Below are 23479 nucleotides of genomic sequence, written 5' to 3' on the forward strand. Positions count from 1 at the left end.
ATGTGGATCAGAAAGGCACAAGGAAGAATGCAAGAAGAGAATATTCTCAACTTCTAAACATTTTTTTTTCTTCATTTAAATGTTGATAAAAATGCCTCCAAACACATTTCTCAATAGACAAATTGAGTGGTTTGTGATTTGTGAATGAAAATGCACTGCAGCATTAAATCAATTTATGACAGAATAATGTTATTGCATATCACGGAGCACTTCTTTCTCTCCCCTTTGGGCGGGAATATTGCAACTTGCAACTCCATTCAATGAAAACTTGAGTCTGATTGGTGATGGAAGTTGGGAGTCTCAAATGAAATTAACTCTATATAACTATTCTGCGGAAGTGAAAGTCCCACAGGGTGATCAGAATTGCATATTTCTATCATTAACTGTCTGGAAAATTAATTAAAAAAAATAGGTAAATTTTTATTATTGTTCCAAGGACAATAATTTGAGAAAAAGTATATACTCCATTGCATATGACGAAAACTCTTCATAAACTATTAACTTTGAGTAATAAATAAATAAAATCTTCCAATTGTATCTTGACCACAAGAAATTCAGTATTCCATTCCCCTTCCGTCAGGCCGATTCAATTAATGTGTCATGAAGTGAGTCAGGTATTTTGACTACCCTCCACCACTATCCTATTGGGAATAGTCGGAATAACTAACCAATTTATTGTTACACATGTACATCTCACCAGTATATAAAATGTGCAATCAACTTGTCAACATTGGACGCCACGGTCCAAATTAGACAACTGCACCAAAGAATGTTTAACAAGGAAGACATGTGGCTGAATAGAGCATAAATAAAATTGTTAATGTACATATTTTATCAATTTCACTTGAGTAAATTGGAAATTAATTAATTTTTCAATTAGTTTGGAAATTGTGTTTTACTATAATTATTCAAAGAAATAATAATGTTTTTTTTAATTTAGTATCAGTTGGGATTTTGTTTTATAATCATACTATAATGCTGTGATTTAGTCAATTATTTTAGACCAAGATTTAGTCACAGGATACAATGTACAAAAGGGCAATTTCGAACAGAAACTAATTTTGAATTTTTCAATAAATTTTCGATTTAATCCATTGAGGACGAAACGCATTTTACGGGCCGAAAATCCACAGTAAAAATTAAACCGATAAACAAAATTAGTGAAACGTCTTACATCAACCTTGGAAAGACCAACAGAGTCTGATTCGGTGTAATTTTTGCCTCTATGAACAATTGGGACAAAACTAGCCCAAAACTTAAAATATTTTTTCTGATAATACCCATGAATGATATTGTCGTTCTTATGAAAAATATCATTATAGTTTCTAATGAAAAAAGGTTTTTGCTTAAAAAAATGGAAATATAAAAAGAAATATCAAAAAAACATTCATAAATGCGATAATTTGAAAACTCGTCAATTTGAACTTAAATTTACTATAGGGGAGACTGGGGCACATGTAACCATTTTCGATACATGCGAATTTGAGGTGATTTTCCAAGGACACCGTGATTTTTTGGAAAATATTTCTTAGCTCATGTTTTACCCTTGGGTATAGGCAATTCGTCGAGGGTAATGCGGATGCTGGAAAACAATTGAGTTTTCCATAAAAATAAAATTTGTGTCCCTGTGCATTTTTCTCTTTTCACAAAATACCTGGGGTAGAAGTAACCACTTTCTGGGGAGGATGTAAACACCTTTTTTCCCACCCTTGAAATTAACTTTGCACCACTCTCGATTATTTTAATTACTTAAGAGATATATGAAGACTGTATATTTTTCAAAAAATCACGACACTTTTTACAAAGAATAATTAAAATAGCAAAAAGCCTAAAAGCATGCATATCAAAGACATTTTTCAATAGATTTTCCCCATATTTTGACATCATGTGACTTTTTATTGAACACAGCGCCACCAATTTTTTTCGTAATCTATGAATTATAGATATTTCGCATGAAGGTCAATTTCCCGCTCTTTTACCTACTCATTTTGTAAATTGAAATTGCCTGTTTACATCTACCCCAAATGCTGTTTTCTGACCAATTATTAATTCTTTTAAAGTAATTAGTTTCTCAATTTCTCTAGTAAATGCATTAATATAATCCTAAAAGATGTAGGAAAGAACTGGTATTGCTACATTTCGATTATTTTACACAATTTTTAATTTCCAGGTGGAAATCCAAATGATCAAAATAATCGAAATATCAACATTTTCAGGAAAATGATTTTTATTTTTAAAGTATATTAGGATTTTATTGACCAATTTATCTGTGGACATACATCCCCATGGTATCTATGAATGCTTATGGGTTTTATCCTCTGGAGTCTTAAAATTAATGAAAAAAATCACAGTGTTTACAACTACCCCAGATTACTACTGCCCCAGTTCCCCCTATTATAGTAAAAAGTTGGAGACTTGCAAAAACTATTCTAGATTCCTACAAGCTTTTACTTTACAATTACTTACAAACATTAGAAAGAACTAACTTTAGGTATAGTCAGGAAAAATTATTTTCTCTATGAGTCACAGGTGACCCAATCGTCCTTAAAGACTTAATAGGATGTAACATACAGTGCCCGCTTTGTAATCCGGATGATTGGGAGACAAAATGACAGATGTCCGCTTCGTAATCCAGATGGATTTTTTGAATTTGTTCAACGTCTCGAAAATATAATTCAAAATTTTTTTATAGAATTAGAATAAAACTTTTAAAGAAGATTGAAAAGACATTATTGGAGAAGTCTATTCTATTATACTTCTTTTATTTAACAAAAACATCACAGGATAGTTCATTTTCATTGCTGAACACGCATGCATAGATAACCTCAAAAGAATTTTAAATGTAACCGTTGAGAACTTGTCCGGATTACGGCGATCCGGATTAGAAAGCGGGCACTGTATATGTAGTGAACGAAAAGTAGACCTATCTTGATTATTTTATATTTAGTTCTTTTTTGAAAAAATCCACGTGAAGTCCAGCAGAAGATTTTCCCACCTGCACGTAATGTTTCTTCCAAACGCAAAACGTGATGAAAAGGACATAGGGGAAAGTACTCTCCTTTCGAACGTTCATGCCTTCGAATAATATGAGTTTTCTTTTATATTTCCTAAGAGACTATTTTTTATTTTTCCTAAGGTCTCTTAGGAAAAATAAAAGAAAATTCACATTATTCGAAGCCATAAACCATCCATATCCGAAGGATGTAGTGGAAAGTATTTTCCACTACATCCTTGAAATGTTAAAAATTAAAGAGAGATCGATCAAGACTATTTTTCTGGCCACTATCTCTTAATTTGGAATTTTAAGGTTTATTCACTACTGCAGATGAGTAAAAGATGAATCAAGGGTTTCGCGATTCAAATCTCGAGTTTCCCGATGCAGAAATTGAATTTCTCGAGTTTCGCGATGCAAAAAGTGAGTTTCTCGGGTTTTGCGAAGCGTTTCTCGAAAAATTGACAAGGATTTCTCAATATGAGTAATCCCTTGCCTGCGGAAATTTTGTTATATTTGTGTTATATAAATTAAATATGTAAAGTAGACATTAAGGCATTTTTGAAAATAGGGAAGAGTAAGGCAGATTATGTGTTTTAAAGCTTAGTAGCGAAACGTTTATGCAAGGTCGAAGAAAGGCCTATTTGGTAGGATACACTCGATACACTTGTCAGCAGTTACGTCAAAATATCGAAATTTATTTAATGTAGCTAATGTAATGCAAATAATATGACGCTTTGTTCTTTAGTTTTACTTTTCAAATAAACAAAATGATCAAATTTCACATCCCAAATGGTACAAAATAGGATGCTAATGGGTTATGACACGCAAGTTCTTAAAGTGCCAAAAGGTGTTCCTTCGTCCCTACTTATATCCAAACTGACTAAGTCCAGTTAGTTTCCCTTGGATATTGGTTGGTCAAAAGTTGTGTATTCATGAAACTAAAATTTATCAAATATTGAGGTATGAATGAAACATCATACGAATTCGATAACGAAATTTTAAAATTTGAAATTGAAAGAATGAAGGCCAATGATATTTCTTAAAAGCTAAAACAAACTAAACACTATTATTAATATGTTTTGATAGCCTTTATAAACAAAGTGGAACAATATCAAAATATTGTAAGACCATAAGTTTGGTCAAGGAATATTATAATAATCTGCGCTATAAAGAAATCCGTAGATGCGGGTGTCTTTGGCCTCCGAGGTTCCTACCCTGCCTTTATAAAATACATTAAAAAAAAAATAGAGAGATGTGAATAAAATACAGTGCATTATAAAATACTAATCAACTTCTTTGATTTTGGAATGCTACAGTGCCAGAATTTTAAAAAAGATCCATAAACTCATTATATATCATAAATTATACATAAAAATTAAATGAGGCATGGTATTAAGTAGGTCATCTACCTTATGGATTTCAGACCTGGCTTAGATAAATGGCTTAATTTCTCTAATTTCTTATCAGGCGACATTTTTGGGAAAATTTCGACTTAGAATTGATTATTCCAGGTAAATTATTCATTAAGTTTTGAAAAAGTACTAACACTAAGATTACTTTTAGAATTTCTAGGCTTTCGAAAACCAAGCTAAATCTCCTGTCTGAAACCTGTGTAAGACATTTTATGATACATACCAACTGCATTTTGCTCTGAGGATGATCCTGAGGGTTTTATTTCCTGTTTATTTCAGATAATTTTCCCGTTTTTCATGTACAGAGATATGTGATTTTAAGGATGGTGTGAACTTGCCCTTGATCACTGTTGTGATTAATAATGCATAATTCTGAAGTTAAAATGATTCGTATATAGCACAGCCTTACCTCTCAATCAAAAAAGCAGTTTTTATTTGGAGTTCAATGAAGAAAAACTAATTCTAGAAATTATTTTACACCACGTTACTCAATTTCCAATCCAATTTTAAATTAAAAATGGGAATTATTTAAATTTCGTTGCTTATGGCTCGGGCACACCTTTTAGATCAAGAAAATTTCACGAAGTCGAAATTCGAATCCTTTTCTTTCTCACACGGTTTGCATATCTCTATCTCATTCTTTCACACTCTTCTTCTTCTTCTTTTAAACATCACTCCAAATTCAATTTAGCTCAATCGAATTTGGAGTACGAAAGAATGAGATAGTTATATGCAAAACTTTTGAGAAAATGATTCGAATTTCGACTTCATGAAATTTTCCTAATCTAAAATGTGTGCCGAAGCCATTATGGCTCCGACACAATTTTTAGATCGGTCAAATTTCATGAAATCAAAATTCGTGTCCCTTTCTTTTCATAAGATTTGCATAAGTTTATCTCACTCTTTCGGACTCAAAATCAGATTGAACTAAATTTAATTTGGTGTGACGTTCAAAAGAAGAAGAAGAAGAGTGCGAAAGAGTAGGATAGTCATATACAAAACCTTTAGGAAAGAAAGGGATGTGAATTTTGATTTTATGAAATTTCCCTGATCTAAAAGGTGTGCCGAAGCCCTATTAATTTCTCTCGAAGAACTGAATCTGAATTATTAGGCACTTTACTTTATAATAAATTAACATTTATTTATTCTTAATTATTATACAATAAATAAATTTACAAAATTTTGAGAGCATTTACTGTTGAATCTGAAATTCAAGCCATGGAAGGTTGTTCTGAATCACTGCTGTGATCTGAAGATTCATTTGTGAAGTAGTAAGCGTCCGAGGATTCATATCCGATTTCATGGACATTTTTGGCAAAAGCTTTCAATGAATTCTTTTTTGTGTGCTTATAAGTCTAAAATGAATCAATTACATTATTAATTTGACAACTTCTAAACCATCTTACAGACTTACCAATTTCCATTGATTCACTGATCTAAATGGTGGACCAAGTTCATTGAGCCTCGGTTTCAAGGCTATAAAATCCTTCGTAAAGATCTGAAACTCTTCACCGGAAGCTTCAGCCTTTTTTCGACGATCTTCGAGGAACTTTTGGAATACCTCAATCTGTTTCTTATTCATCCTTTTCCTTGCTGTTGGATCAAGTCTGAAAACAAAGGTAAATACGAATGAATATTGTTTTACTAATGACTCTCAATAAATTGTACCCTAAACTTTGAGTGTTGAGCTCATCTGATGGATTATCCACACGATAACGTTTTCTTGAGTTTCTGTACATAAAATCGTAAAATCCATTTTTCTTCTTGTTGTGTATGAACCAGCACTGCAGAAAAATAAACTCAATCATTTTATTGTTTTATCTTGCAGAAATATTATAATTATTTCAGAAAATTTCCCTGTAGCCGATCGGCCGCAAAGTTTAACAATAACAGAAAATTCCCTGGAATTTGTCTTCTATTTTTCCGCGAGTTTCCGGGGTAAGAAACGCTAATATTCCGCTTGACATTCTGCGAAGTTATCAGCTTCTTTTCGCGTGGATTTCCTTGAAAAAATCCAAAGTATTTTCTTGCAACATATCTGAGTCTGAGAGAATTCCCTGGAAATTGATTCGAAATTTCCTTTGAATATTCCGAGCACATTTTCTGGTATCTTTCCGGCCAAGATTCCATGGAAGTAATCGCGAAAATTCTGCAATTATTTTTCGCCCTAACGCTATAATTCTAGCGAGCTAGACATACTCAAATGAACGATATGGTAGCAATATTTTCAACTCAAAAGTAGAACAACTGAGTGTTCGTCTGATAGATGAATACTCTCTAAGTCCCAAATTGCCAATTGGCACTTATAGTCCATATATTTGTGGCTGTTTTTTTTTGTGGAAATTCTCTATGAAAATTCCACGCCATTTTTAATCAATTTTAGGAATCATTTTGAAGAAAAATATTTTTTAAAAATCCACTGGAAAATAATATATTAAACCAACGTAAAATTAAACCACGGAAGCCACTAAGGCCGTTGCATGGAAATTTCCACTGAGAATTTCGTGGAAATAAAGAGGATTTTTCCAAATTTTTAAAGGGCTGACTGCCGATTATACTCTAATAATCCATAGGAAAAGCCGTAGAAATATTCGTCAGAGAAAAGTCCATGGAAACTCGCGGACATTTCTTAATAGACGGTTTTATACAGAGTTCCGCAAACGTCCATGGAACACTAGAAAGAAATTTAGTGTCAAATTCTTTCTCGGAAGCTTACGCGGATTTTGAGCGGTAAAATCCAGGGAAATCCAGTGGAATCGAATCTATAGGGAACCCTATAGCCAACGGCCGCAGAGATTCCACTGGATTTCCAGCAGCCTTTTCTGCCATGTCCGCTGATTTTACCGCTAAAAATCCGCGTGAATTCCCTGGATTTTACCGCTCAAAATCCGCGTAAGCTTCCGAGAAAGAATTTGACGCTAAATTTCTTCCTAGCGTTCCATGGACGTTTGCGGAACTCTGTATAGGACCGTCTAATAAGAAATGTCTGCGAGTTTCCATAGACTTTTCTCCGACGAATATTTCCGCGGCTTTTCCTATGGATTATTAGCGTATAATCGGCAGTCAGCCCTTTAAAAATTCGGAAAAATCCTCTTTATTTCCACGAAATTCTCCGTGGAAATTTCCATGCAACGGCCTTAGTGGCTTCCGTGGTTTAATATTACGGAATTCCACGACTTTTCCAATGGTTTTTTTTAAATATATTTTTCTTCAAAATAATTCCAAAAATTGATTAAAAATGGCGTGGAACTTTCATAGAGAATTTCCACTAAAAACATCCACAAATAAGTGGACGATCAGTGCCAATTGGCAACTTGGAACTTGGAGAGTATTCATCTATCAGACGAACACTCAGTTGTTCTACTTTTGAGTTGAAAATATTGCTACCATATCGTTCATTTGAGTATGTCTAGCTCGCAAGAATTATAGCGTTAGGGCGAAAAATAATTGCAGAATTTTCGCGTTTACTTCCATGGAGTCTTGGTCGGAAAGATATCAGAAAATATACTCGGAAAATTTAAAGGAAATTTTGAATCAATTTCCAGGGAATACTCTCAGATATGTTGCAAGAAAATTCCTCGGACTTTTTTTTTTCTAGGAAATCCACGCGAAAAAAAGCCGATAATTCCGCAGAATTCCGAGCGGAATATTAGCGTTTATTTCCACGGAAACACTCGCGGAAAAATAGAAGACAAATTCCAGGGAATTTTCTGTTACTGTGAAACTTTGCGCCCGATCGGCTACAGGGAAGCATTAGAATTCCGTCAGAATGTCACTTTGGACGAGTGGAATTTTGGGGTTGTCAAAATGACTTTAAATGACCCGAGAGTGAGTCCAACAGCCTTACATAAAATAGAAGAAGAAGAAGAAGTCGGAATAGAGGGTAATTGAGAGACTCGCGGTGAGGAGTAGAAGTTACTTTGCACTCTTGTCGATATTTCGATCAAGGAACGTCTCGCAGTCAACAAAGATCAAAATATACAGAACCATACTGAAACCAGTTATAAGGTATGGTCTGGAAACAGTACCGTTGACCCACATAGAGGAGAGAAAGTTGTTGATCTTTGAGAGACGGGTCTTACGACGAATCTACGGGCCTTTCCATGAGGAAACTACAGCGGAATTCCGAACAAGGATGAACCACGAACTGGAGGAGCTTTATGAAGAGGCCGACATTGTGGCCTCTATTCAGGCGAGAAGATTGACCTGGCTAGGTCACATTTGCCGTATGCCAGAGGAAAGAATATCCAGGTAACTGTATGAGCGAAATCCGAAGGGGAGAAAGAGAAGGGGCCCCGGACGAGATGGAAAAACATAGTGGACGATGTCCTCAAAACTTGTTTTGGGGAGAAAGGGTAAGAATGAGTTAAAAAACGAAAACAAGCAACCCTAGAGAACGTTTTACATATGGAGGAGTCATCGAAAATTGAAAGTTGATATCTCATATCGTTTGGTGTGTATTAAAAGAAAAGCGTGACCTACAATTTTGAACGAAAAACCACTTACATCTTTCCATTTGAGCAAAGGTCTAACAGGAGGTCCAAGAGCATTTAATTGGGGAGCCCAGCGTTTGAAATCGAATTTCTTCAGTCGAAAATCTCGAACACCAAATTTCTCATTGTCACTCTTCTTATCTGCAACCAATTTCCTAAGTAGGGCTATTTGCGCTTTATTTGGCCTCTCTTTTTTCTTCACCTTCTTTATGTCCTCAGTTATTGGATTTTCAATGGATGAATTTCGTATTCTTGGCTCTTCTGCATTACTATCCTCATCAGTTGCATCACTACATCTTTCCACATAGATACTATGTTCAGAATTTGAGTCTATGGTACAATCAGAATTTGAATCTCTTTTCTGATCAATTCCTCTGTCAGGGATCGAATGAAGAGATGGAGAAAATGTATTTTCACTTTCATCCTTGGTGCTCAATTTAGAATTCTCCGGGATAATTACTTTATCTTGTATGAAAATATCATTTTGATCATTTGCTGAATTTCCAATACTGAGATATTTGTCCTTTTTGTGAAGACTGTCGTCGATATCCTCAGGAATTGACTTTTCTTCAAGGACATCCATTTCTTCACTCCCAACTTCCTCATGAGATTCTTGTGCATCGTTCATGCTATCCTCTTCTGAATTATCTGCAAGTTCGTCAGAGAGTTCCTCCTCTTTCTGGTTCTCAATGAAGGACAACTTTGTGTCAGTTTGTAGACACGTCTCCCGAAACACATACATATTAATCAAACTCTTTTCGCAGACATCGCAAATGTCTGTTGAACAGAAACTGTAGATTTTGAAAGGTTCCCCAATGCATTCCTGATAGATATCCAAATAGGAGATATTCTTATAGGATCCATCAACAAAAGTCTTCATCGATTTATTGCTCTGTTTCAGACAAATTCTACAGAGTTTCGAAAAATTCTGATTAATCTCTTCGGGATTAGCTGCATCACAATCTTCGTCTCCAGACATTTTCTTTCTTCTTCTTTTTCCCCTATTAACACTGTTACTTTTAATCTGAACTTCTTCCTTATCATTTCTACTGTATTCTTTGGTAAGCAGAGCTTCTACATCTTCAGAGGAATCGTCATCACTCAAATAAAACTCTTCAGATGATCCACAGCCAATTTCTTTATATTTACCAAAATCCTCTGGTTTAAAATACAAATTTTCTTTCTTCTGTTTCTTTATGGTTTTCCAGGTCTAGAAGAAAATCTTTGCTATTTAAATGATTAAATGGCAAAGAAATTCACGGAACATTCGAACTCACAACTTCAAACCTCTGCAACTGTCCCTTATCTAGTTTTTCATGTTTTTAATTTAAAATTGGTTCATAAACAAACAGAAAAAATTTCTAAAAAAAATATCGACTTATAAGGAGGGGTTACCTAATCCGCACTATGTCGATATCTCAAACTAATATTAGCTACTGTTCCGTATTCTTTAAGAGAATATCGTTAAATTCAAATTCAAATACGTCGCGGTGGGCTTTGAAGCTATCAAGCTACAGTAGAGTCTCGTTATAGTCCATATTTGGTTTCAGATTTGACACTTGGGTCGCACTATAGTCCATGTAATTTTTTAAAATTATCAACGACTTTTAGTATTGAAATTGCTCGACGGCTTCCACTTTCTTTGCGATTGTGGTACTTGTCCTTGCTCTCTTCATTATGGATCACAATTATCACAACCATCACAACTACTCAATAAAGTTTGCCAAAAATATTAAAATAATTATGCTTGTTGCGTACAAAAAACATAAAATCAGTGTTTTGAAATCAACGGTCGATAAATTGTGGACTATAGAGCGATGGCCTATAGCGAGACTCTACTGTATCATGCCAGCGCGGTCATCTTTATCACCTTTTTCTTTCTTTCGGCAATACGGCAAATAACCCATGTTATAGTAGCGACAATTTGCAGTGAAAAATGTTTTTAATTCATAAATTCAAGGACTTTATTATCAAAAATCGGTCAGTGAATTTGTTAGGAAAGTTGTGGAAAGGGATAACCTTATTTTTTGTTCCGGACACCTTTATGTAGGAACTTCATCTCCATCTGAGCGAACTCCCAAAAGTTTGGTCTTCTCGCCTGTTAGCTCATTGGACTTATTTAACAGCATATTTTTCATTATTCAAGGTAACCGAGGAGAAAACCCTTTCCTGTATGCCCTATTGAGGAGTTTATTCTAACATTCTGCATTTTCCCATTTATCAAAGGTTAAGATTAATATTAAGATTTATCTATGGGTCGGTTATATTCCTTTCGGAACCGCTGCACCCAGGCCACTTATTTGGCCGCATTCTCCTGTTCTATCTTAACCCCAAAGGCGGATAAACCTACTCTATATCACAATGCTCTGTGTGCGTTCTGATACACACAGTACGGCTTTATATCACGGTAAACCAGGCTCGGTTTGTGGATCTCAGCAGTGAATGTGTATTTGTATTCGACTGAACTGACAGTTTTAGAGCCACTACTCTATCCACTGATCCACTGACGCCCATTTATTAAAGATTCTTCTATAGGAGAATATTTTACCCAGAAGATCAGGGATTCTTTACTAATTCTACAGTTGACTCTCTCTGAATCGGGCATATGGGGCAAAATGTCATCCAAATTATCAATAGATTTGGGCGTCAAAATCATTGTCAATTCCACAAAAAGTGCTCAATTATAAAGAATCATGATAAAACAAGAGGAACTACGGTGAATTTGAGCAAATTTGCTTCATAATCAAACGTGAAAATTGTCAACAAAATTTTTTCGTCCGATTGAAAGAGACGATTGAGCGAGAGGCTACTGTATTACCAATTTTCAATAAAGTTTAATGCGCCTCGCACATAATTTGATCTTTCGAGTCGGATTGCTCTGAGGATGTAAGACTAGCGCAGTTATAATGCCACAGTAGGAAAAGTAGAAGCTTTTCAAGCAGCAATAAGAAAGAATAGTCTACATGACGAATGCCACAACAAGGAGCTGCGTCTGGTCAGTTTTGCGATGGAGAGAAACATGACCGTTAGCAGTACCACCGTCTCGCGCAAGGGCATCCATATGGCCGCATGGAGGTCAAACGATAGTGTGACACGAAGTGAGGGCATGGAGAAGTGCGGATTGTGACACGGATCACTTCCTTGTGACAGCGATTGTCAAGGAGAGAGTCTCTCTTTTAAGGGATATATATATCCGGCAGCTCTTAAAAGGTAGAACATGGAAGTCCTATGTTATCCTCAACGCCAAAAACAGTACCACAAGGTATTGAAGTAGAAATTATGTTTGTTCACCAACCAGAAGACGATCGATGCTGAATGAGAAACTTTAAACTTTCTTTAGCGGTTTTGAGAATGTCCGCAAAATCGACTATTATTATTATTATTATATTATTATTACAAAATGGTTTACAAAATATATTTTTCTTTCGAGATAGGTAGTAATCTTTAGAGAAGTTGTATAGCGGAATATCCTATAAGAATATGCTTATTGGTTGAGATTCTTTACAATTTTAACTTCTGTGGTCCGAGGGGAAATTCTACCTCGTGTCATCGGACTTAAATTTTAGAATTTATACGCTTTAACACTCATAGATCACGAATATCATATGCGCTAAAAATCGATTTTCGTGGACGATCTGTCCCGTCCGTCCGTCTTATAACTACTTCTGGAAAGAGAACGGAGAGATATCGACAAGCGGTTTTCGGCAAAGGTTAAAGTTGACTTCCCCCCACTACCCATGTTTCTGTTTAATTGCTCGAAAACGCGTCGTGCGATTTTTTTTTCATTTTTGGATATGTTTTAGAGATTAATCAGGCGGACATTTCGTCCTTATACGAAAATACCGTTGCATCATTCCTAATAACGGGTAATCAAGATCAAAGGTTAAAAAGGTTCTAGAGAGCAAATTTCTCATCCTAATGGAATCATATTTGTGCTCGTTGGAAAGGTCTTAGAATTTCCGATAAAATTGAACGGGTTCCAATCGGTTCTGAACCAGTTAATAACCGATAACTACAGTAGACTCTCGCTAATTCGGCTCTTTTAAGATCAAGATACTTTTTAATTCGGGCAGCAGTTATAATTGAAAAAACATTTGTTGACATTTTTGAAGTTTGATCTTAATAAGTTTGATCAAGGAAATATGCTTAAATTTGCATTGGTTTGCCTTACTTATAATGTGATTTTGCATTATTATGTGATTTTTATGACATTTACAACAAATATGAGTATGTAAACTTAATGAGTGTCCAGATGAATAAAAGAATCGTTGCATTTCAAAAATTTTGTAGCTCGAATTTCTCTCTTATTCGGGTGACATTTCGGTCCCAAATGCCCGAATTTGAGAGATTCTACTGTAATTTTTATCTGAAATTCAATTATATTACTCCTATAAGATATTTTGGGAAATATTTTGAGTGATTTATAAATCGGTTTAAATCGGTTGAGAACTGGTAAACGGTAAATAATGTGAAAGTACTTTTGAGGGATAGCATCTAAGTCACGAGTTCGAGCACTTTGCAAAAACCTGGGACGCTTTGCCATCCCTTTTATCACATTTAGCGTGCGTCGTATGACTTTCAGCACAACTCATCCCTTAAGCAACCATGTTTTCTGAGTTACCTCGAAAACGCATAAGGGGCATTAGGGTTTATCCATGGGGACACCTTGCTCATATACGAAAATAGCTCTTGACTTATTTCTTGTACAGTTTTTTTTTCAGGGGGTTGACATTAGCCCTGAAAAATGCGACCAGTTTTAGTGTTAATTTTTACCTGTTTTCGTACACATTTCACGAGATATCTCCAAAACTACGTAGGTTGCCAATTTGGGGTTTTCGGTTGCCTCTTCGATATTAAATTTCCTTTTATTTTGAATTTGTATTATTTGCTAATTCATTCTACAATGACAGAAAATAGCTATTAAACTCAAAAGTTTTTTCGGCTCGCTAGAAACATTTGGGAAACATAGGAAATGTTTTTTTCAAGAAAGAATTTTTACAAGCCTCTAGGACTGCCTAACTCTGAATTCATTGGGACACGTTAGAATTCATTGGAAAGGTCTTGGATTCCTGAAGAAGTCTGAAACGATTTTAACCGGTTATGATCCATAAAGTGCTGATATTAATCAGAACATTAATTTCTGATATTAAATTGTAATGAATTACTTTATTATTTCTACATTATTTTGAGCAAACTTTAAAGTCAAACTATGAACGATTCTTTTTTCTTCCTTTTTTAGTTGATAAATAATTTTCTTCAAAACAGATCGAATTTTAGATTTTAGAGGGCATAAAAGTCATGAGTTCAATTATTCCGCAAAACTAGGTGGGTGTTCCACCTATACTTTATTAAAAAGGAAAAAAAAAAACTTACCATTTTCCATTTGTCAACTGGATGAGCTGGACCAAGTTTGTTGAGAATCTTTGTCCATTTTACAAAATCTGCTGTTGTAATTATTGTAACTGGTTCTCCTCTCGCTTCACTTTCCTCCCTTTTCCGCTTCAGTATCTCGATAAACTTTCTCATTTGCATTTTTCTTGAGACAACCCTCCTGACAAAATGGAAAGAGAATTTGTAGAAATTTCTGCATGATATTGTTATCACTTGAACTTACTTTTTTGGTTGCTTCACTTCACTCACATCCTCCTTGTCTTTCTGATAATTTTCCCTCACTTTCTCATAGTAGAACTCAAAGAAATTCCTCTTTCGTCGATGGTGGAACCAACACTGGAAAAATTCTTTTATTATTTCCGGGAAAATATTTGAATGATTTTTGTTTTTACATTCTTCCATCTGACACATGTTCTCATCGGAGGTCCGAGTTTATTTAACTCAGGTGTCCACTTCCGGAAGTCCTGTAGCTTAAATCGAATGGGTTTGATACCAGCCTTTTGGCATTTTTCCTGCTTTTCAGCCACAAATTGTCTCAGGAGGCGCCTCTGTGCCTGATTCGGGAGAACCTTTCCATTTGCCGCACGGTTTCCTCTGTCAATTGGAATTAAATAATAAATATTTTGGTGAATTTTGAAAGTTTGTTGATTTATTTGCCACTTTACTGACCCCTTGGAGATGTCCATGCCTCAAAAATAAAAGAAAAACACGTAATTCAAGAATCTGCAGAAAAGTAAATACAAAATGTAAACAATAAATTTGAGGTTATGTGTTGCTGTCAAAATAAGTAGTTGGATTCTCGTACATTTGCGGTAATTTTCGTGAACAGATTTCTCATTTCTCATTTATTTATCAAGAGTTTCATATAAACCTGTGAAAAAATAGATAAACATTGTACTCATTTTGATTGTTGAATCCATAAATAGGGAGGTCATTGGGTGATAACGATAAAATTCCCAATTCAATTTTAGTAATTGAAACTGTTCTTAGAACTCCACTAACGGCATTTTCTTATCAAACCGATCATCCCAATAAAGAAATAATCTGCACCGGGTCACTCGCACTCACACAAACGCGGAGAGTTTCGAAGCAAAGTTTCAATTGATTTGCGAGGAGATTTCATTCAATTTCATTTCGTTGGAGATCACTGAAGAGTGCGGAGGTTTAACCGTTACAGTTCAATCAATTGGGAATTAATTCGACAAATTCGTGGCAATAAATACATTTTAAAGTGTGAGTGTGGTTATTTAATTGAAATAAAATTGAAATTACAGTGAAATAAGAATTGGAGATGATTAAATAAAATCCGGATATTCATTACGTGATTAGAATGAAATGTTCTGCGTCTTCTGCATAGAAATCTCAACAGTTGAAAAAGACGGAATAATTCACTGATATTGAGGTAAGTGCTTTATCCAAAATTTAATGAGATATTAATTACCTTTTTGTCATCATTCCTCGTGCCATTATCACTTATTATTCATTGAAAGAAACCAAAGACTTTTGAGATTGAATGCTTTGTTCCTGCTTTTTGGGAATAAATATTTTGTAATTGATTCCATTATTTTTTTTAACTATTTTTTTTCTATTGGGAAGACGGAGAAGACGATCCTTCTGTTCGGGAATATATACCTCTCAATCATGTACAAATTGTTTGTTTCTTTTTATAATAAAACAAACAATGCATTTTGTATATATACAATATTTGGTATCATTCGTCTTATCTAACGAATATGCGACCCTCCGCCGTGCCGTGGATAAAAGAGAGAAAAAAGAGCCCTTGGTTGCGTTTTGTCACCCTTGTCATCTGCCTGTTTGTCCGTATTGTACATATTTAGAAGGAAATATATTGTTTGATTAGGACATACGTGAATTGATGACGATATATTGGGGGTAGAGGGTAGCCAGAGACTCCCCACTGGCTGTAGTGTTTGCTCATGATTATGGTAAAAATGGAAATAAAATGCATGAAAGAGTGCGAAAATGATGATGGAAAATATCATTATCATTAATCGATGAGTAGCATCAAGAAATATGACCCTTCTATATATGAATTTCCCAAATTTCATCAAAATGTTCTTCACATTATCTTCCCATTCACTCTCACTTTCACATTCAACATTAATTGAATTTCTAGCAAATACATGGATCTTTATTTTTAAATAAAAAAAATAATAATCACTTTTACCCTAACTTCATGGTATTTATGTGCATTCAATACAAAATCCTTAAGTCCAGGTGTTTCTATTGTGATGTTCGAACGGTACAATATTGCAATATTCCCTTCATATCGCACCATAGAATTATCTTTTGCCATAGTGGCTTGTGTATTGACGAAAAAAAGAAATAAAAAAAGAAAACAGAAAAGAAATTTACACACAATTCCGACGAAATTAGAATTAATGCAAATGAAAGGAATTTTTAATCATCTTAACACTTTTTTAAGCAGTTTAAGAAGCTTGGCTTCTTCACTTAACGATTTACCATTTCTTGGAAAATTATTTTGTGGAAGGGTTTATGCACTAATAAAGAAAATCTTTGTACAAGTCTCTCAAGAGGAATAGCATTGAAAATGCATTGTAAAATATGCAAAAGTTAGTTTTTTAGAAAGCCAAATTTTCAGAATTAAAAGGAAAAGGGGTTTCGCGATAGGGGGAAGTGGGGCACCTTTGAATGAGGGGCAACTTTGAAATTAGGATTTTTCCCCTATGTTTAAATGTAACTGAACCATATCATCAGGGAGTTGGCCAACGAGTGAACCGTGAGTGACAGATCGGCAGATTCAGCCGATCTGTCTCCAAGATCGCGTTGATCGTGTAGTCAGTCTCCAGTAGATGAATTCTGTAACTTTCGTGGCATTGTTGCGCGTGAGTTCGAAACCTGACAATGCCAATCGAGTTTTTTTTGTCATCTCATATGAGTTCGAAAATGCAATTCATTTAATTTTTCAGGGGCATGACGTTTCCTATGTTTCCCATATCTTTCTAGCGTGCCGAAAAAACTTTTGAGTTTGTTAGCTGTTTTCTGTCGTTGTAGAATGAATTAGCAAGAACTACAAATACAAAATAAAAGCTAACTTAATAGTGAATAGGCAACCGAAAATCCTAAATTGGCAGCCTACGTAGTTTTGGAGATATCTCGTGAAATGTGTACGAAAACAGGAGAACATTTACACTGAAACTGGTCGCATTTTTCAGACCTAATGTCACTTCCCTGGATTTTTTTTAATAAAATTCCTTTACTGAATGTATTTATGAAAATACAATTCGTCTTGGTTGATTCGTTCAATAAAATTCATTGTCATTTGAATTGCCAGAAATCTTAAATATGTGACTTCTGACAATGCTACGTGAGCTGAAATGGCAATGTCACGACTACAGAATCGCTTTTTCGAGAAAGCTCTCCTAAGATTCGAACCCAATTTGTCATAAGGCATTGCCAGAGCGTTACAGAATTCCCCTCCAGGATTGCATTGATCGACACCCAAAGTGTACCGTGAGTGGAAGACCTTTTTATCCCCTATTCAAGACCTTCCATTTGTTCTCTTACTCATAAAAATCAGTTAAATAAAATGTGAGATAATGGCGTATTAAATTGAAATTTTTGGAGAAAAAAATGAAAGATAGAAAATCAAAATGCGAAACTAGAATTTTCCAGAGCCAGTCCCGGGATTTTGGCCAATTTTGTGCAAACTTTGAAGGCTTATCTGCGATATTCGCGCTAAGAAAAACCTCCTTGGTAAGGGGTGAATAAGTTAGGACTCACAGAGTGAATCGCGAGCGGTGGTCTGCAAAATAATATTGATCTGGACCTAAAAATCGACAAATTGTAACAATTTGGCCAGAAATCGGCAAATCGGTATGAGATCGACAGACTGACGTGAGATCGGCAGATCGGCAATATTTTTGGAATAAATCGACAGATCGACACTCGAATGAACCGCGAGCGGCACAGTTACCTACCCCCTGCATATCATAATGTAATTTAGGATCTCAATCTATTTTTGCAGCTAAATTACATCATGATAAGGCTTTGATTTAAAAATAAGTTAAAAATTCCAATTTCAAAACTGCACCACATTCAAAGCTGCCCCACTTCCTCTTACTATCCTGTACTAAAAAAGTTCTTTTAAGGGGTTACGCGGGCAAAAAGATTTTAAAAAACAGCATATTTTTCTCTATTTTTTTTTTCAACATAATAAAAAAATATTTGATTCAAGCTCTTATGCGTCTTATGCACATAAAAGTACAACATTTAAACTATATTTTCTGAAATTTGCGTTTAAAGACTTTTCGGAGACCTTTTTGGAAAAAAAACTTTTCAGTGGACAAGATTTTTTCTCGGAATTCGTTTATCTGAAATTCAAAAACTAAATATTTCCTCTTATTTGATGAGTTAAATTTCATAATTTTAAACGAAGGATTTTTTAAAAATCCAAAATTTGAATTTTTTAGAGATTTCATACAAAAAATATCATTTTTGATGTATGTTACAACACTGCGTTTCGTCTTATCATTAATTATTATCATTATTATTATGTTTTTTGGATGTATACCGGATTATTAACAATTAAATTCATTCACAAATCGGAAAATAATTCTGAACTAGGAAATTGGCTAAGAATTGTGCATTGGAAATTTGTCTTATCATTAGTAACATGCTCACGCTCAAATGTAAAGAGATATTCGAGAAATATAAATCAATTGTGATTCCGTGAACAATTCATCACCTGTTTCCAAAAAAATCTAATTTCAGCCAAATCCATTAAAAAATAAGCCCTCTAAAGTGATTGACCATTGACCATAAATATTTCAAAATGGCGAATTTTTCGGTCATTGAAAATCATTGAAAAAGCTAAAGTCAATTTTGAAAAAAACCGAAAAAACATGGTTCTTATAGGGGATGAAGAGAGGGTAGAGGGAAAAGAAAAAAAGGCTGTCCGAATGTCCACTTATGGGTGGGGGGGGGTCATCGAAGACCGCAAGTCGATATCTCTCTCGGGAACAAACTTAAGATTAAACAAAAAAAAAAACAGTTTCCGAAAAAAAATTCTATTTATCGTTACTTAACCTACTTAACCAATTCATTACGGATGAAGACCGATGCATACCTTTCGAAAAAAATTAGAAAAAAAAAATTAGAAGTAAAAAATTAGATAAAATATTTTGTTTTTTAGTCTTCTAGACCTAGACCCTTCTTGATGCGATACTCTATTTCCGTAAAACGCACTCATAAAATCAAATTTGCACGACTGACTTCTGAGTAGCTTGCAAAACATAAATTTTACCTGATAGAGTTTTCAAAAGACTTATCAAAAACTATATCGACTTTCTTAAAATGCTGAAAAATGCAAAAAATTAAAGTTAAGATCAAAGTAGCGGGAAGTGAGGCACTTTTATTGAGATACCTTTCAAATAGGGCCTTTTTCTCCTATTTTTAAATAGGACTGGACCTTATCATCATCTCCACAAAGCAATTGTGAAGGTGAATTGTATGATGATAAGGCTCAGTTCCATTTAAAAATGGTAGAAAAAACCTAATTTTTAAAGCTGCCCCACTGGCCCCTATATTAAAATATTCCTTCATTTGGCACACAAATTCTCTGCAATATGGACAAAATTGTGTGAGATATTTTGATTCTTGATATGTATTTATAGTGCATTTGGTATCACATGTGTTCTCTCTAAAATCACACACAGTAAGGGCTCTTAATGTTAAAATGACTCATCGTATATCAAAGAGAAATATATCAAATGCATGTTGTTGTATATTTCTGAAGATTAACAATTTATACACGGCGAAAAAAATAAGACGAGCCTTTTTTTATCACAAAACATATTTTGGTTGTAGTGCAATCCACTTATATAGAACAATGTTGCTTCTTCAAATTCATTCTATACCACTTGATGCTATAAATATGGGAAAAAGCATGTTGTTGCGGAAGACCAGAAAAAATCGGCGTATTGTTTATCACGAGACATAAAAAACTAAACAGAATAGCGCAAAATGAAATGTTTTAAGTATCATGCAATTTATATACACAACAATATTTGGTATCGAGTTCATCACTTTAATTGTCGCAACGCAACTATAGCATATTTTGCAATCTCCCATAAATTTATAATTCTTTTTCCTAGGATATAAATTCATTCTTTTTTTCTGAAACTGCTGGAAGAGATCATCTGTGGAAGTGAGTAGTGGTCCGTGGGACTGACTGTCGAACGCATTTCCATCTCTCCTTCTTATATGCGTAATATCTCAAATCTGAATCGTCTGTTTTTGCTTAAGAAATTATCCATGCGATAGTACACAGTCATACATTTGTGCTGTGTTGAGTGTTTTCTGGTATTATATTTTGTAGCTTGATATTAGTTTTTTTGTTATATCCATGCTTAAATCTGGAAAATCTTGGCCACTAATAATAGAAAATGGTAATTCCAACTGATTTCCTTGAAATTTCTTCAGCAATTTTCTCTTATGATCTTGCAGGATTCTATATGAACCAGTTCCAATGGGTACGTCAATTTATCCCGATTATGCTACAATTTTTGCAGCAGTTTGTGCCAGTATCTTCACCGTTGTGGGAGTTCTTGGCAATGCCATCACAATAATTGCTCTTCTTAAATGCCCAAAACTCAGAAGTCATGCAACTACAGCTTTTGTCCTGTCGCTCTGTATCTCAGATCTTCTCCTGTGCTCCATGAGCCTTCCTCTTCAAGCCATCCGCTACACATGGCAAAAATGGACACTCGGAGAAGCTCTTTGCCACGTTTTTCCGGTAATCCTCTACGGAAATGTGGCAGTTTCTCTCCTGAGCATGGTTGGCATCACCATGAACAGGTAAGATTCTTATATTCTTTATGAATATTTTAGAAAAAGAAATTAAATAGGGGAAATCACGCTACCTTCGGACGACTCAAACTAGGAACAATTCAGTTTTTAATGTGTTTTTTTTTATTAATTTTGCCCATTGTAATAATATATTTTAAAAGCTGGTTCAATGCCTTAAATATCCAGAAAAGAATTACTTATGAAATACATTAGGAAAGTGGAAAAAAATTGAGTTCGGCCGAAGGTAGCGCGCTTTTCCATAGTGTTTGACTTTCCGAAGAAGCACCACCTTAAAGTAATTTAGGCCACGCCTTTTTACTGCTCGAAGTCCACGGAGAGAGCAGTATATATAATCCCTCAATTTTTTTCACCCCACCCCCCCAAATTTGTACCTTCCACCCTCCGGAGACCTCTTTTCTCAACAAATCTTTGCGGTTTAGACGATTTCTGAGAAATCTCGTTACGCTGTTTGTCCGTCTGTCCGTCCGACTGTCGCCAGCTTTAGAAGCCAAACGGTAACAGATAGCAACTTAGTACTTTCGGGGGACCCTCCCATAAGTCGACCCAAGGATCGTAAACATGCCCCTCATTTTCCTCCCACCTCTTCTCTTCCCCTCTAAAACCATGTTTTTGGGATTGCTCGAAAACGCGTCGTTCGATTTTTTTCATTTTGGTATATGTTTTAGAAATTACCCAGGCGGACATTTCACCACGTATGAAAATACCATTGAATCATTCCTAATAACCGTTTTTCAAGGTCAAAAGTTAAAAAGACACTCTAGCATTTATCAACGTATTTATCAACTGAGTGGGGTCATATTCGGGCTCGTTGGAAAGGTCTTGGAATCTCCGACAAAACTGAGTGGCTTTGAATCGGTTTTGAATCGATAATGAACGGTTCCATAACCGATAACTATTTTTTCATACGAAATTCAATTAAATTACGCATGAGGTGTATTTTTTGGGAAATATTTTAAGGAGTGATTTATAAATCGGTTTAAATCGATTGTAAACCGGTAATGAATCGGTTATGAACCGATAAGTAATTTTTGTCCGAAAATTAATTGTATTACTCTTAGAACTACTTTGGGGGACCTTTCGAGTGATTTATTAATCGGTTTAAATCATGTGAGTTCCGGTATATAGTAAATGATGCGAAAGTACTTTTGAGGGATAGAATTCTAATACGGGCTTCAGACTAAAAGCTTAGCCAAATGGGTTAACTGCTCTAATTTAAAGTGCACGCTCATCAGGATTTTAAGACCTACGGGAACTGGGTTAAACCTCTAGTCTGAAGACCGCTTAAGTCAGAGTTCAAGCACTTTGCCACCTTTTTTAATTTTTTTTCTTAAATTTGAAATGTTTAATATGAATATTTATTTATTTATTTCGATGTACCGGGCTTTTATTGTCATTTGAATATGAGAAATATCGTCGGTTGCATCAACCGTTGTCGTATCTGCATTGTTTTGTGTCTGTATTTGGTGCAAGCTACGATACAGACATCGCTTCTTGAGTGAATTGTTGACACAAAAGAAATGCAAATACAACAACGGTCGATGAAACCGACGATATCTCCCTTTAAACGCTTCAATCCTTTGCACCGGACGGATACCGCCCAAGAGTCGAACGCTCTTACCAATTGCACCACGGTCCCACTTGTTAATCTTAGAAAAAACCTTATTCATAAATTTTGTTTAAATTTGTTTAAATTAAAAAATAAAAGCTTTAGGTGCACTAAACTTAAATAATCATGAGATTTGCTTTAGAGAAACTGTACCAAATTTCAGCCAGCTTACAATTTCGGCCAGCTTGTAATTTCGGCCATTTTGTTTATTTCATGTATTAAAGGGGTGTGGCTTGTGGCTTAAATTATTTTTGGGCGGAGCTTTTTTAGAAAGATAAACACTTTTTGTGCAAGCTTCATATTAGGTTTATCTCCCAGGTACATCTTAATAGCCTACAATTCGATGTATTCCTCAATCTATCGGCCACTGTACATTTGGATGCAGCTGTTATTCGTGTGGTTGGTGGCTTTTTCATTGCTAATTCCGCCCCTTTTGGGCGTTTGGGGCAAAATGGGATTAGATGAGATGACATTCTCCTGTACCATTCTCCCAGATGAAGCAGGACATTCCCCAAAGAAGGTTTTTTTCCTTGTGGGCTTTCTTATACCCTGTATCGTCATCATCATCTCGTACACCTGCATTTACTGGACAGTTCGACGACAGAGGATGCGTCTGAGGAGCCATAGTGGTGTTCCAGTGGGAGGACCAAATGGCCATAGAGAAAGAGAGGATTCTCGACTAACTACCATGATGCTGACTATATTTTGCTGTTTCTTGCTCTGCTTCCTA

The 23479-nt window shown here is 35.0% G+C and overlaps 2 protein-coding genes across 2 annotated transcripts in view; one reads left to right on the forward strand and one right to left on the reverse strand.

Annotated features, from left to right (window-relative positions):
• Nucleotides 1–5527: 5527 nt before the first annotated feature.
• Nucleotides 5528–15058, reverse strand: LOC129807998 (uncharacterized). The gene is made up of 8 exons (XM_055857631.1): nt 14961–15058; nt 14684–14885; nt 14515–14627; nt 14274–14451; nt 8914–10110; nt 6076–6191; nt 5822–6014; nt 5528–5762 (listed from the first exon to the last, which is right to left on the reverse strand). The coding sequence occupies exons 1-8, from the start codon at nt 14975–14977 to the stop codon at nt 5619–5621; spliced, it is 2160 nt and encodes a 719-aa protein (XP_055713606.1). The 5' UTR covers nt 14978–15058; the 3' UTR covers nt 5528–5618.
• A 327-nt stretch (nt 15059–15385) lies between these two features.
• Nucleotides 15386–23479, forward strand: part of LOC129808001 (protein trapped in endoderm-1) — a 9296-nt gene continuing 1202 nt past the window's right edge. Inside the window, exons 1-3 of the mRNA XM_055857633.1 lie at nt 15386–15693; nt 20781–21131; nt 23068–23461. Coding sequence (XP_055713608.1) covers nt 20803–21131; nt 23068–23461 — 723 coding nt within the window. The 5' untranslated portion in view covers nt 15386–15693; nt 20781–20802. The remainder of the gene's footprint in view (nt 15694–20780; nt 21132–23067; nt 23462–23479) is intronic.

Source organism: Phlebotomus papatasi, chromosome 3, assembly GCF_024763615.1.
Source record: "Phlebotomus papatasi isolate M1 chromosome 3, Ppap_2.1, whole genome shotgun sequence".
Classification (NCBI taxonomy): domain Eukaryota; kingdom Metazoa; phylum Arthropoda; class Insecta; order Diptera; family Psychodidae; genus Phlebotomus; species Phlebotomus papatasi.

Excerpts from the sequence above, each read along its gene's own strand:
- LOC129807998 (XM_055857631.1), bottom strand. Across the intron at positions 6,192-8,913 it reads CTTTGCTCAAATGGAAAGAT|TGCTGGTTCATACACAACAA; the intron begins GTAAGTGGTTTT and ends ATTTTTCTGCAG. Across the intron at positions 6,015-6,075 it reads CTCAACACTCAAAGTTTAGG|ACTTGATCCAACAGCAAGGA; the intron begins GTACAATTTATT and ends CTTTGTTTTCAG.